Genomic DNA, 12415 nt, shown 5'->3' on the forward strand with positions numbered 1-12415 from the left:
TTCTGATGACGACACTGAACCCTTACTGAACTTGACAGGTGACGTTGGAGGCTTCGTCAGTTTTGGTGCGGCCATTCTCACGGGCCCTGCTTCCGACACGACTTCTTTGACTGCCGGTACCTCTGTGGAGGGTCTAGCGGCCGATGTCGATTTGGTTGGCGAGATGGTGAGTGCCGTCCTCGGGTCTCGGAGGCCAGGGTGGGGCCAGGGAGAAATGGCTTCCTGCGAGAGTAAGGGTCCGTCTGCTCTTGCGAACACAAGCTTCACCTCTTCGTGTGTACGGGCCAAGAGGCTTGATACAGATTCGGGTGTAGGTACTGTAGTGGGTGACGCCAACGATTGCACCCTCATGTGGGACGGCGACCTCACCACCTGTTTTGGGGAGGACGACCTGACCACCTGTTTTGGGGAGGGCGAGGCTAGGCCTAACGGCCGCTCAGGCACTGTGAGCCCTTGAGGTTGCCGCCTTTCCAGCCTTTCAGCTGCAGCGTAGTCTCTCTCCAAAGCAGCTCTCTGCACTGTGTGCCTATGAAGGGCCTGTCGCGTCTCCCTAACTGCTCGGTCTTTTTGGGGGGGATGCCTCTGCAGCCTGGTTGTCGGAGTCGTTTCGGACGCAAGTGGTTCCTGAGAGAACCCTTCAACAACGCGGCGGTAGGCACGGCGCTCTTCATCGAGGTTTCGCAGCCTGACCCTGAGAACGTCCAACTCATGCCCTTGTTGGCAGCATTGCTGGTGGTCGCGTTGCAGCAAGGCGATCTCTGCCGGCTTAAGCTGAGCAAGACGGTCAAGTTGCTCTAGAGAATGTAGGAGACGGACACGTCTCCGCAGAATCTCAGACTTCCGAAACCGCTGCATGGCGAATCTGGCGCTGTGCAAAGCGCACCAATGAGTGCAGGAGAGATATTCATGGATACCACATCATTCTAACACAAATACGTTTCTGTGACACGACGAAGCCAGAAATCACCGAAATGCCCGAATCATCGGATGATTATGAAGCTGACCTTGACGCGGGGTTGGCTCAGCTCTTCCAGTTCGACTTCGGCGACAAACGGTCAAAGAAGCGCGCGGCCAAGTCGGATTCCCGTGTGGAGGCGAAGAGGCAGAAGCTCCTTGATGCTCCGGACCAGACACCTGCCCAAGTCGTCCGCACACACCACAGACTCGTGGGCAGTGGCGAAGTCGACAAGGAGGTCTTGATTGGTCAACTAGAGGAACTACGCACCCTGTGGATCAGCAACCTGGATGAGTCGACGACTGAGGCCGAGATACGAAGCTTGTTCATTGGCACGAAACCGGTAGCTGTTCGAATGGTCCAGAACCACAAAGGTGGATTCAAGGGCTACGCTTACGTTGACTTTTCCGACGAGGAAACCTGTCAACGAGCGTCCGACGAGACGCATCTCGTGAAGTCCATCCGCTCCCGCCAAGTGAAAGCTTTGGTTAGTAGGCCTTCGAAACCTATATACGAGCCCAGGACTGTGTTCCTCAAGAACGTGCCTTGTGTGGCTGACAGCATAATCGTCGCCGCCATCGAGGACGAGCTTGGGTGCAAGGTAGAGGCGCTCAGAATGATTCCGGACGCGTCTGGGCAGCCTAAGGGTTACGGCTACGCTGACTTCACTTCAGAGGCTTTGACCGCGGAGTGTATACGACGTGGCACTATTCCGGTCAACGGGTGTCCAGTTCAGGTTCTGCCCTGCGTGCCATTGAAGTCCCGCCGCGAAATAAAAGCGCCGAAGGACAAGTGCCGCATGGCGGCCGCCATACGTCGCAAAGAAGAGCTGCGCATGGCACCAGTCTCTCAGCCAGACACACTATTTGTGAAGGACATTGCTTTCTCTGCAACTGAGCGCGAAGTTCAGGTGTTCTTCGAAGAGAACTCCGGCCCTGTGGTGCGTACGAAGCTGGTAACGTGAGTGTGGTGGGTGGGGCCAACGCAGAGACGAGCTTGGTAGAAGCCGCGGGTACGCTTTTGTGCAGCTCTTATCGCCTGAGGACGCGCTGGTCGGCTTATCTCTAAATGGCACATTCTTTCAAGGCCGCGCGCTTACCGTGTCAAAGTCGACGAGAAGTATCAGCGAACCGCACCAGCCAGGAACGAAGGCAAATCCGGACCGACCGCGATTGCGGTTCGACAAGAAGCGAGGCCACCACGCCACTGCCGAACCCGTGTCGTCCAACGCAGATTTCCGAAGCCTTCTAGGCCTAGAATAGTTAACCACCAAGACCATGTAACAAGAAGCCCCGGCTCTCCATGCACGCGTTGAAGTTCCGACGTCCATGCGTCTTGAGGGAGTCGCCGTAGTAGTGTTGAATCCGGGACCATTTGTTGTTGTCGCAAGTCATGTAAGCCAGCGTGTGCTCAGGAGCAGGAGGTGGCTTGATTGCGATGGCAATCTCGACGCGAGTCCCCGAGGGGAAGATCCCTTGGCCTCCCATCAAGACTTCGGGCAGCTTGTCTGGCAGTGTGTTGGCATCCCTGTACGCTGCTGGCAACTCGACACAGAACCATTTCACATTGGCCTTCGATTCCTTAAGCAACGTGTCGACGCTGCAGAATTCGTCCTTGATAGGTAATGTGCGTATGAAGTCCGCTATGATCGGATGTGCTGCCTGTCTGCACTTGCTGATGAAGTTATTCAGGAAGCTTTCGAGCTTCTTGGCGCCTCCTGGCATGTCTACAACGTGAGCAAGGCTCCACTTGTCAGAAACGAAATCGTGGAAGGTGGAAAAGTCACGGTGGGCCTGTCGGGCTACGGCGGGAACACGCACGGTGGACTTGGCGAAGATGAAGGACACTGGGTACCACTGCAGGTTGCCGTCGTTGGTGTTTCGGAGGAGCAGACGGCTGGCCATAACCCTGAAGGTCATTACAATGACAGCACCGTGCTGCCTGGTCATGCGCACGTGCTGCATGTAGCGTCTGTCGTCGTGCATGGATTTAACCTGGTCTGAGTACGCCTTGAGAGCGGGCTTTTTGAGCACTTTCTCGAGGACGCTTTTGGGGACGTTCGACATCTTTGCCGATCGTGCGTTGGCTTGGCTGAACTTTTGAAAGTCAACTTCGACCTCTCGATTGCCCCTCTGGGGTTCTATCCAACCGAAGAACTTCGCGTCTCCTATGACAAAAAGCGATAGTGGCTCAAGCCCGTCGAGACGTGGAACATCCAACGTGTAGTAGCTGAGCTTCTTCTCCCTGAGAAAGGCAGGAACCGCATCTAGGCACTCAGCCATGAAACTGTCCATGCCGAAAATTGGCGGCTGAGGATTCTGACCAGCTGCGTCGAGTTCGTACCACTCCCAGGGCATTATCTCGGTGTGGCCATCACGCACACTGTAGCCCTCTTCCATGTCTTCGCTGATGTCCACCTTCCAGACTGCGCGGCACAGAAGAGGCAGCAGCAGTCCCAAGGGTGCGGTGTGCATGGATTTTTATGGCGAATGGGAGAGGCCATTCGTGCTGCGTTGACCGAACTCCCATCCAGCGACCTAGAAATTGATGGCTCCTTCCGGAGCCACCATCCAAAAGGGGAGTCCACTCTCGTTGAAGTTCACCAACGAAGCGCCTGTGGCCCACATCAGCTTTTCTGCGCGGCATTTTTGAACCATCACCACTTCTATGGTCCCATCCCGCTACGCAAGGGCATGGACAGCGGAGAGGCCTGTTTCACATTCTGGCGCTTCCGCACAGTTCTCCCACTCAATCCGTTTCCGACAGCCCCGGTGTCAGTCCCACTCACAACGCTGTTCAAAGCTCTGCGCCTAGCCCCGCCAGACCTGGCTAGTTGTGACATGGAGACGGCCTTGCACTCGCTGGATGAAGCCTGTTTCCAGGTGAATCACGTGCCAGAGTCTGGCTTGGCCGTGCTGCTGCTCCCCTTGGAGTTGGCGGTGAAACTGCCCAGTGTCTCAGCCGCCATAGAAGCAGTCCGTACACGCGCTGAGGGGTTGCCCCGCTCCCCTCTTAGTTTGTTGGTGTGGCGGCTGCTTCGTAAGGTGGCGAGATACCTACGACGTTCCCTGCGCCTGATGACGGACCCAATGAACGCGTTACCATTCGATTTAGTAGTCACTCGGGTGGTTACTGTATACCAGGGGACGTTCTTTGCGGGCATCCTTGTGCTCGCGGGAGAGAGACACGCTTCAAACCTGCAGCTCACGACGCCCAGTCTGGTACACTGCCGCATCCACCTTCCCAAGAGTCCCGGAGAGGAAAGCAGTCTTCAATTTGCCGGCAGACGCACCAGTCTGGACGCCGTATGCTCCATGTTCCTGGACTGCCGAACACTAGGTCCGCCACGTTGGCTACGCTCGTTCCGACGCATTCGGGCTCGCACTAAGGCATACGAGGACTGCGTTCGGACGCTGAAGCGTCATGTAGGCCCTGGATGTGTACGACGGCCGAAGGTACGGGACAAGCACCTGCTCATGGTAGACACAGTTGTCAACTTAGCCAGGGCCACGCAACATATCATCGACAAGAACTACTGCATCAGAGCGCAGAGATTTCTAGATACGTTGGGTATTTCGGAAGACGACGCCCAACGGCAGATGAAGCACAGCCTTCTACTAAGCGTAGCGGACTACTGCAGTGCGTGGGAGTCCCGAGACCTTTGGAGAGATGTGTACGTGTTCCTGCTCAAGGCGACCTACAAGAGCTGGTCTGGGGCTCCAGCAGCAACCTGAAAAGCATCTGTGTCCGGTAGAGTTCCCTCTCTCACATGATGTGTGGCTATCCTCTCCTGGCGAATTCGCCACAGGACGTCGGCGGTCGGCAGAGTCTTTTTGAAGTTATCGGAAGCCAGCCATCGGTCCGCTCCGCTTGACTCTGCCCGGCTTGGAGGCGATTCGTCATCACGGTCGTTGGGCACCGCGCCACAGCTGGCGGTCAGGTTGGAGAAAGACAACGAGTAGACTCGCTTGACATGTGTCAGCGTATCGAGCGGTATGGAGAGTTGGAAACGGTTCACCTGCTCTCTTGAAGCAGCCGTGGAGAGATCGGACACGTTTAGACGGTCCCTCAGCATCAGTTGGTCCTTGCACCTAACCAACTCGCCCACAGCAATGAGAGCTGTGATCTGCTAAATACTCGACAGTGCCTCACTTGATATTCGCAATCGCGGAGACGCAGTTCTCGATCGAGTAGCAACGGGATAAGGCTGTGTGTGAGTCAAAGAACCTTACGTACGAGTATAGGTCTAGGTAGTGCTCCAGGAAGCATTGCGTCACAGATTCCTCAGAGAGGCAGGAAGACGGACTGAGTGTCTTCACTGTAACCATATCGAAATCAAACGGCTGAAAAGGAGGCGAGTAGAGAGACAGGTGGCGAACGAACCGCGTCAGAGTGTCTGGGCATCGGCTCTTCTTTGGAATGGAGTCGACTTGCGGGTACCAGTCGTCACACTCAAATGGTGCCAACGGTGACAAAAACTCGAACAGACTGGCGAGTTCTGGCGCAGGACACGCGAGACACTCACTGCTACAAAGCAGCAGTCTGATGAGCAGCAGTTTATTCAGCGCGGGTATCGTTGCCTGCACCACGGATTCCTCTCTGATGAAGAAACTCTCCCAAACCCACAAGTCCCACACCCTCGCCACCGCCCGTAGCCGCATCTCCCAGAAGGCTTCCAGAAAGTGAAGGAGTTCGGCAGGCGGCATATCAGTCGTTTTCAGACGATAATGTTCACACGACAAAGGAACGGCTTCGGGTCATCTTCGCAGGGTCCGCGATCCTGAGTTCATCAAGCAATCTTTCGTCAGCTTTCAGCAGTCGATCGTGCTCTGAGTTGCCCTCTAGTCGACCGTCTGTGGTTTGTCTCTGTGACACAGACTTGTTGGCTAGCTTGGCTACTTTAAGGGCTCTGAGGTTGCGGTACCTCTCGGTGTGGGAGGTGCAGCCCTGATAAAAGACAAGTAGAAAACCCAAGGCACTCGCGGACAGCGCCACCCCCGTGAGGACCTGGCCAGCTAGGATCGCCGCGCTGCGACCCAGCATTACATCTAGCTTGAGCATGCTGTACGCCACAACCACCCCCGCCACGGCACCGCCTCCGTGGGCCATCCAGTCGCTCTCTGCGCCGCCGGCTGCGTTCTGTGCCCTGGCAGCGCTTACCGTACGACATTGGGAGCAATGCCAACCCAAATGTCATGACTGACAGAGTGAACCGTTGGTACCTTTCGCTGCTATCCAACCCAGCTGCATGAAGGACCGCCGAGACCGCTTACTGGCTGTTAGAGCAACATACATCCAGCCGGTCGAGTAGCCGAAGCAACCACCAGAGGCACCTATGGTGAGAAGCTGGTATCAAAGGAACCTGTGACCTACGGCCCTCTTCAAAATGGTGAAGTACGAAAACAATGCGCCAACGACTGAAGATATCCACCACATTGGCAGTTGCCAGTAAAGCATCCAGTCGGTTTCTACTGCGGACTGAGAGCCTGTCGTCCAAAACCAGATGGCCAGAAGAAGGCCGATGCTGTTATTCAGCAGGTGTTGCAAGTCGTAATGCAGGTAAACGCATGTCGTCAGCCTGGGCATGTTAGACAGAAAGGAATCGACCCCGTTGGTAGAGGCGCCTAGTCTGTGTCGTTGCCCGCAGGTTCACTCACAGCACGAGGGTTCCCAAGGACGCCCGGCAGCCGGACGGTTCGTCACCGAACATGGACACCAGCAAGATGAGCACAAAAATGCAAACCCACGAGGATATCAACAGCTCTGTCGTGTGCAGTACGTACCATGAAGGTTCTTGGTGGGGGATCACAGTACCTGTATCGGGTGCTGAGTAGCGAGGCCGACGTAATCTAGGTCGACTTGTTTGGTTGGATGGTGGCGTCTGAGAGAGACAGACGGCGGCAAGAAGACAGACCTGGTGCACCCTCATGTGCAGTTTCGCGCCATTGATAGCATTAATACATTCACAGATTGTTAATCATATCCTCCACATTTTCTGCCGACTCTGGCTCGGTTGTCTCCGCTTTCATCCAGTGAGCTCGGCACATGGGACAAAAGGGCGACGCACACGAATCGCGGCACTTCTTGTGGAACACATGGCCACAGTAGTTGGATGCTAGGCGTCCACGTATTGGGGAAAAGTCAAGTTCCGCGGCGTTCATAGTTTCTCTATCTCGCCATTGGGCCTTGTAGCAACGCAGGAACTTCATCTCGCTTTCGTCGAAGTCCGTCAGGCAGACTGCGCACGACCGCCGAGTTTCTTCCTCAGCGGGTTGCGTTCCGTCGGTCGCCAACTCCGTGCTCACGAACGGTCGAGTCCAGGTGTGGTCTCCGAATTCGAAGCGCTCATGGCTCCTCTCAGACTCAGACTCGTCCGAATCGTCAGCGATTGCGTAGAACATAGCGTCGTCGCTGAATGAGAAAGACGGGTACCCCAGGTAGGATGATGAAAGTGAGTGAGCTCGATTGACCAGACACCTGAGAGCCTCCGTACCCAATGAGTGCATCTGACTTGGCGTCACCAGGGCCAGCGGGGTGAGGAGGAGGAGGAGCCTCGCAGCCCTAGGGCTTCCGATGTAATTAAGGGAGAGATCATTCAGTCTTCGCTCTAATTGCTGGGCAACCAACATCGAGTTTTCACGGATCATAACCGATCGGTCGTCTCGCGTCGTGTGTGGGAAATTCGGGATCCGAGCATCCGGAGACATCAGGTGGGTTTCCAGATTCCGTCGAAATGAAGCGCGCCCGGCGCCACGAGTCAGCATCCGGACGAGCTCGTCATCGTTGTTGGAGTCAACCACATCCTGAAGCCGGCACCATGAGTAGTCATCGACAGGGTTGTACTGGGGGAACCCGACTAGGTTTCTGGCTGCATTACGCAGGGACGTGTCGAGTTCGCATAGTAGCAGAACTCGCAAACGCAACCAGAGGTAGTCGGGCATCTGCCTCACGTCGTCTCGATTCAAGCACCGGAGAGCGCTGATGACACGATCCACTGCGCTGAGTATCCCGTGAAATTCATCCGTTACCCAAGGGTCTAGTGTAACGATTTCGACCATCCTCCGCACCTTTGCCTGTATTTCAGGCATGAGGGTGTGCAGCGAGTCGAACACAGGCTGCCACGACTCGGGAGCGTTCCTGGCCGACATAGCTATGTCCATGGCCACAGGGTAGCGGAGGTTGCTGAGTCTCCTTGAGGGTGCAGAGCCCAGAACGGTAAAGAGGACACGCGAGGCAAACTCGAAGGAGGATCGGTCCGTCCAGGGCCATCCGAGGCCACTGTAGGTTTCCGACAGAAGTGAGGATGAAGAGGTAAGACCTCCTCGAGGCAGCGCGGCTTGAACCATCCTGCTGATGGCCACTCGCTCGGACGTTGAGGTACTCCTGTCAAGGTCCTCTTGCACCCGACAGACGAGGTCTGATGTCTGGGAACAGAGTCTAAGAGACACGTTCATGGCCTGCTTGATGTGGTCCACAACCTGAAGAAAACGGGTGGGGCGCACGTTGGCAATCCCAGCGTCTTGGTACAACCGGTCTGCAGGCCGCTGACGCGCAAGCGTCTGCCTCCGGACAGGGAGGGCGTAAGTCGCTAGAGCATTGCTCCCCTCACGAAGCAGTGACTCTACATCCGACATGTATGTGGGTCTCGGCAACTGACTCACATCCCAACGCCCCTCGCTGGCGGAGCTCCAACCGTCGGAACTAAAACTTAACTCAAGGGCCTGATCGTTGTAATCGTTCGCCAAAAACTCGAGAGACCCCAGATTCTGAGTGTTGCCGTCCGAAATTGCCGATGCCGTCACCTGACTCCGGACACCGACGCCATCCGGTATCAACGTTAGAATAGGATAAGAGCGGTCGTCGACCTCCCTTCTTATATCATCCGAGGGCAGCGTTACAGGCAAGGATGCAAGCAAGACTTCTGAAAACTTTGGAGATTGGATGGAGAGACGCATAATAGGAGAATATACGCCACAGGTAACGTATCTAAATAGGGGTGGGCAATTCCCACCCCACAACAAGCAGATACAAACATTTCCATTATTCAATGAACTTCTTCGTTTGGATTATCGCTAGTACGGCTGCGAGTCTCACGTTACGCGGCGTGACCAGCTTCACGCTCACCGAAGGTTCAATAGAGTGTACCTGTGTTGACGGGACGACCAAGTGCTGCGATCCATTAAAAGCCTTGGCCACTGATGATCCACTTAATTTCACTGTGGACGCCCGTGATTCGCCTCATGCAATTATTTGAAACCTTATTGGCAAATATTATAGACTCCCCTGGGATTTGAAACCTTATTGGCAAATATCATAGACTCCCCTAGGAAGCCTCGAACTGGTAGAGCTGAGTCACCTGCATGTTTACAGAGGTAACAAGGGGGCGGGCTGCACAACACCTTTCATAGTTACCCGCGGTAGCGGTTGACTCAACGCAGTGACTAGGAACTGAGACTTCTCCTTCGCCGACATCGAATCTGGACAAGTATATGTCTCGACTCGGACAGTTGCTAAGCTGCGGACTTTGTGTGCCTTGAACTCGCACTCGTATATTCTACCAGTGTTCCTGAGAATGTCAGCCAAGCCAGACCCAAGTGCAGATTTTATCTGCTCGCTGCGAGGGTCGCGCCGCAACAGGTAGAGACGTGTGTCATTCTTGAAGTAGCCGCTGTCGCCGAACGCATCAGACACGGTTAGCTTCTCCTCCAATGGCGACCTCGACCTGTCGCGATGCGTTTCCACGAAGGATATTACGATGATGGGCAACGCCAGCAGAAAAACGAACAAAGCAAAAAGCCCAAATCGCCTAGCCAGATTCTGAGGCGACAGGATGAACAATAAGAAGAACGACAAGGCGTTGATGGCGGTTGTTAATGCATTCCATGACGTGTGGTACCCGACGAAAAGATTCGAGGCCAGCAGAAATCCCCAGAGACAGCTGACATTGTAGTACGAACTCATCTGAGTCATGCTGGCACTGAACCAGTGGGTGTATGTTGCGGCCAGAATAGCAAGCACACGAAGACCATCAGACAATTCACCCATCGGCAGGTACCTTCGCTGAAGCAAACACAGAGCTACGCTGACCAACATGAGCTCTATGGAGGCTGTAAGGAGTCGCTCCTCTAGGCGTCGTTTCATGCCGGCGATATTTGGAATGGAAGATGTGCGGTGGAAAATCGACAAATCTCAGTTCATGGATAGCAGCGTAGGTGTGATGTTTTCGACGTACTTAGGACGAGGAGCCCCTTATGGGTCGCAGACGACGCTGTGTTGTCGGTTCTGATGCGGGGTCTCCCGAGTCCAAACGGCAGAAGCTGTCTGATGACGAACCATTGTTGGACACTCTTGTGTCAGTTCCGCTGGAACCAGCTGCCGCGGCCTCCGAAGCTCCATTGCTTCCCAGAACACCCGCATCTTCATGCACTGATGTGCCTGCACCAGCCATTACACTCAATGGAGGGGCCGTTCCCAAAGTCGAGATGGACGTGAAAGATGTGAAGGAGGAATCAGCGGAGTTCAAATCTGAAACATCCACTCCCAGACCTGAACATAGTCGCAACCTCATGAAGGTGATGGCCATGCCCAACCCCCCCCCGCCTATCCCCAGCGGACCGCCTGCTTATAAAACGGCTTGGGGTCGTTCAGCTGAGGTGCCAGTGATGGAAGACTCGCCGTCGCCGTCGCCGTCTCATCGCCGCAAGAAACGCCATGTAGTCACAGAGGAACACATAGAGCCCATAAATCAATGGTGGGCCAATGAATCTTCGAAGGATGATGGGCGCCAGTGGTCGTATTTGGAGCATAAGGGGATTGTATTTGGCAAGCCCTATGAACCACACGAACGCCCTCTGAAGGTTATGGGCGTAGACGTCATTCTGCCGCCTGAGGCGGAGGAAGCTGCAAGCTTCTGGTGTAACGCTGTGGAGTCGGAGTACGGCACCAAGGAGAAATTCATCAGGAACTTTTGGGCCGACTTTCTGGCATCCCTCCCAGTAGACCACCCTATTGTCACTGGCGTCGGTTTCGAACATACGGTGCAGTTTGAGGACTGCGATTTTTCTGAGATGCTGAATTTCTTTAAAGCGCGCAAGGAGGAGGAGACATTCCGGAAGAAGAAACTCACATCCGACGAGAAACGAGCCGAGGCAGCTGCTCGTCAGCTAGTCGATGGGCCCAATGCCACTTGCCTCTACGACGGCTTGAGAGAGAAGGTGGGCGCGTTTAAAGCGGAGCCTCCCAGCCTGTTTCGAGGTCGAGGCGCACACCCCAAGATGGGCAAATTGAAAAAGTGAGAGTGCGATGCGATAGACACAGACGGATATTTCCCGAAGAAGTCACTCTCAACCTCGCAGATGACGCCCCTGTTCCCATGCTCTGCGAGACTATGTCAGGCCACTGCTGGAAAGACGTGTACCACGACAACACAGTGACTTGGTTGTCGTTCTATCGGGACTCCATCAACAACTCCTTTAAGTACGTCTTCCTCAGCCCGGCTAGCGCCGTGAAGGGTCAGACTGATCATGCCAAATATGAGAAGGCTCGGAAGCTGCAACATTTCATCAAGGGCATCAGAAGGGACTACACCAGCAAAATGTTGAACGGGGACGCGGTGGATCGTCAGCTTGGGCTCGCCGTCTACGTCATAGACGTTCTGGCTCTGCGAGTTGGCAACGAGAAGGACACTGATGCGGAGGCTGACACTGTCGGTTGTTGCAGTCTACGCAAAGAGCATATCACCACTGAGGACAACAATAAAGTGACACTTGACTTCCTCGGAAAGGATTCCATCCGCTATTTCAACACGGTGACGATCGGTGACCTGGCGTTTAAAACGCTCACCGGGTTGTTAACCAACAAGAAGCCCGAAACGGATGTGTTTGACAGGATAAGTCCAACCGTTGTGAACAGGTACCTCAAGGGTGGGGCTGTGACCGGGCAATGACGCAGAGCTCATGCCTGGCCTGTCCGCAAAGGTGTTCAGGACATACAACGCCAGCTTCACGTTGCAGCAGGAGCTATGGAGAATTAACCCTCGGTCAGTGGACACTGCGAATCCTGAGGATCTCAGACGCTTCTACGAAGACAGCAACAGGCAGGTAGCCGTGCTGTGCAACCATCAGCGGGCTGTCTCTCGACAACACGATTCCAGTATGGAGAAAATGCAAAAGCAGCTGGAGGACATGCTGGAGGACATTCGGGAAGTCGCGGAGGCCACTGCGTGGGTGAAAGCTGGAAAGAAGACGAAGTTCACATTCAAGTCCACTATGAAGGATCGCGTGAGCGTCGCGAAAGAGTCTTGGACTCTGGACCAAGCGAAGAGGAAACAGAAGCAGCTGCAGCTGAAGAGAGAGAACCACGAGCTGAAGATGAAGCTCAAGGACGCGAACAAGGCAGTAGCCACTGGCACCTCGCGTCAACACTATTGCGATCCGCGCATCTCCGTCGCGTTCTGTAAGA

The 12415-nt window shown here is 54.9% G+C and overlaps 9 protein-coding genes across 15 annotated transcripts; 4 read left to right on the forward strand and 5 right to left on the reverse strand.

Moving 5' to 3' along the window:
• On the forward strand, window positions 1-798 carry KVP18_001578 (uncharacterized protein; the record flags this gene model as incomplete). Of its 2 annotated transcripts, XM_067951742.1 has the most annotated exons (2): window positions 1-445; window positions 475-798. In XM_067951742.1, coding segments are annotated over 2 exons (769 nt in total), but the record flags the coding sequence as incomplete, so codon positions are not given. The 2 variants fall into 2 exon arrangements, with proteins under 2 accessions (XP_067806949.1, XP_067806948.1); XM_067951741.1 differs by lacking the exon at window positions 1-445 and having other exon boundaries at window positions 529-798.
• A 173-nt stretch (window positions 799-971) lies between these two features.
• On the forward strand, window positions 972-1919 carry KVP18_001576 (uncharacterized protein; the record flags this gene model as incomplete). Its single annotated transcript, XM_067951739.1, has 1 exon — window positions 972-1919. The coding sequence occupies one exon, from the start codon at window positions 972-974 to the stop codon at window positions 1917-1919; it is 948 nt and encodes a 315-aa protein (XP_067806946.1).
• A 298-nt stretch (window positions 1920-2217) lies between these two features.
• Window positions 2218-3429, reverse strand: KVP18_001573 (uncharacterized protein; the record flags this gene model as incomplete). The annotated part of the gene is made up of 1 exon (XM_067951732.1): window positions 2218-3429. One exon carries the CDS (start codon window positions 3427-3429, stop codon window positions 2218-2220), a length of 1212 nt encoding a protein of 403 aa, XP_067806939.1.
• A 15-nt stretch (window positions 3430-3444) lies between these two features.
• KVP18_001579 (uncharacterized protein) lies at window positions 3445-4689 on the forward strand (the record flags this gene model as incomplete). 2 transcript variants are annotated; one of them, XM_067951743.1, is made up of 1 exon in its annotated part: window positions 3445-4689. In XM_067951743.1, the coding sequence occupies one exon, from the start codon at window positions 3445-3447 to the stop codon at window positions 4687-4689; it is 1245 nt and encodes a 414-aa protein (XP_067806950.1). The 2 variants fall into 2 exon arrangements, with proteins under 2 accessions (XP_067806950.1, XP_067806951.1); XM_067951744.1 differs by having other exon boundaries at window positions 3649-4689.
• Window positions 4690-5103: 414 nt separating this feature from the next.
• On the reverse strand, window positions 5104-5661 carry KVP18_001580 (uncharacterized protein; the record flags this gene model as incomplete). Its single annotated transcript, XM_067951745.1, has 1 exon — window positions 5104-5661. The coding sequence occupies one exon, from the start codon at window positions 5659-5661 to the stop codon at window positions 5104-5106; it is 558 nt and encodes a 185-aa protein (XP_067806952.1).
• Window positions 5662-5686: 25 nt separating this feature from the next.
• On the reverse strand, window positions 5687-6884 carry KVP18_001575 (uncharacterized protein; the record flags this gene model as incomplete). 2 transcript variants are annotated; one of them, XM_067951738.1, is made up of 5 exons in its annotated part: window positions 5687-6087; window positions 6116-6199; window positions 6229-6301; window positions 6329-6584; window positions 6613-6884. In XM_067951738.1, 5 exons carry the CDS (start codon window positions 6882-6884, stop codon window positions 5687-5689), a joined length of 1086 nt encoding a protein of 361 aa, XP_067806945.1. The 2 variants fall into 2 exon arrangements, with proteins under 2 accessions (XP_067806945.1, XP_067806944.1); XM_067951737.1 differs by lacking the exons at window positions 6116-6199; window positions 6229-6301; window positions 6329-6584; window positions 6613-6884 and having other exon boundaries at window positions 5687-6064.
• Window positions 6885-6918: 34 nt separating this feature from the next.
• On the reverse strand, window positions 6919-8910 carry KVP18_001577 (uncharacterized protein; the record flags this gene model as incomplete). Its single annotated transcript, XM_067951740.1, has 1 exon — window positions 6919-8910. One exon carries the CDS (start codon window positions 8908-8910, stop codon window positions 6919-6921), a length of 1992 nt encoding a protein of 663 aa, XP_067806947.1.
• Window positions 8911-9319: 409 nt separating this feature from the next.
• On the reverse strand, window positions 9320-10096 carry KVP18_001572 (uncharacterized protein; the record flags this gene model as incomplete). Its single annotated transcript, XM_067951731.1, has 1 exon — window positions 9320-10096. One exon carries the CDS (start codon window positions 10094-10096, stop codon window positions 9320-9322), a length of 777 nt encoding a protein of 258 aa, XP_067806938.1.
• A 55-nt stretch (window positions 10097-10151) lies between these two features.
• KVP18_001574 (uncharacterized protein) lies at window positions 10152-12409 on the forward strand (the record flags this gene model as incomplete). Of its 4 annotated transcripts, XM_067951735.1 has the most annotated exons (4): window positions 10152-10163; window positions 10192-11246; window positions 11273-11877; window positions 11906-12409. In XM_067951735.1, coding segments are annotated over 4 exons (2176 nt in total), but the record flags the coding sequence as incomplete, so codon positions are not given. The 4 variants fall into 4 exon arrangements, with proteins under 4 accessions (XP_067806942.1, XP_067806940.1, XP_067806941.1 ...); XM_067951733.1 differs by lacking the exons at window positions 10152-10163; window positions 11273-11877; window positions 11906-12409 and having other exon boundaries at window positions 10207-11250; XM_067951734.1 differs by lacking the exons at window positions 10152-10163; window positions 10192-11246; window positions 11906-12409 and having other exon boundaries at window positions 11328-11900.
• Window positions 12410-12415: the final 6 nt, after the last annotated feature.

The sequence above is a fragment of a genome, assembly GCF_019968955.1.
Source record: "MAG: Porospora cf. gigantea A chromosome Unknown PgA_NODE_684_length_12415_cov_350.845, whole genome shotgun sequence".
Taxonomy (NCBI): domain Eukaryota; phylum Apicomplexa; class Conoidasida; order Eugregarinorida; family Porosporidae; genus Porospora; species Porospora cf. gigantea A.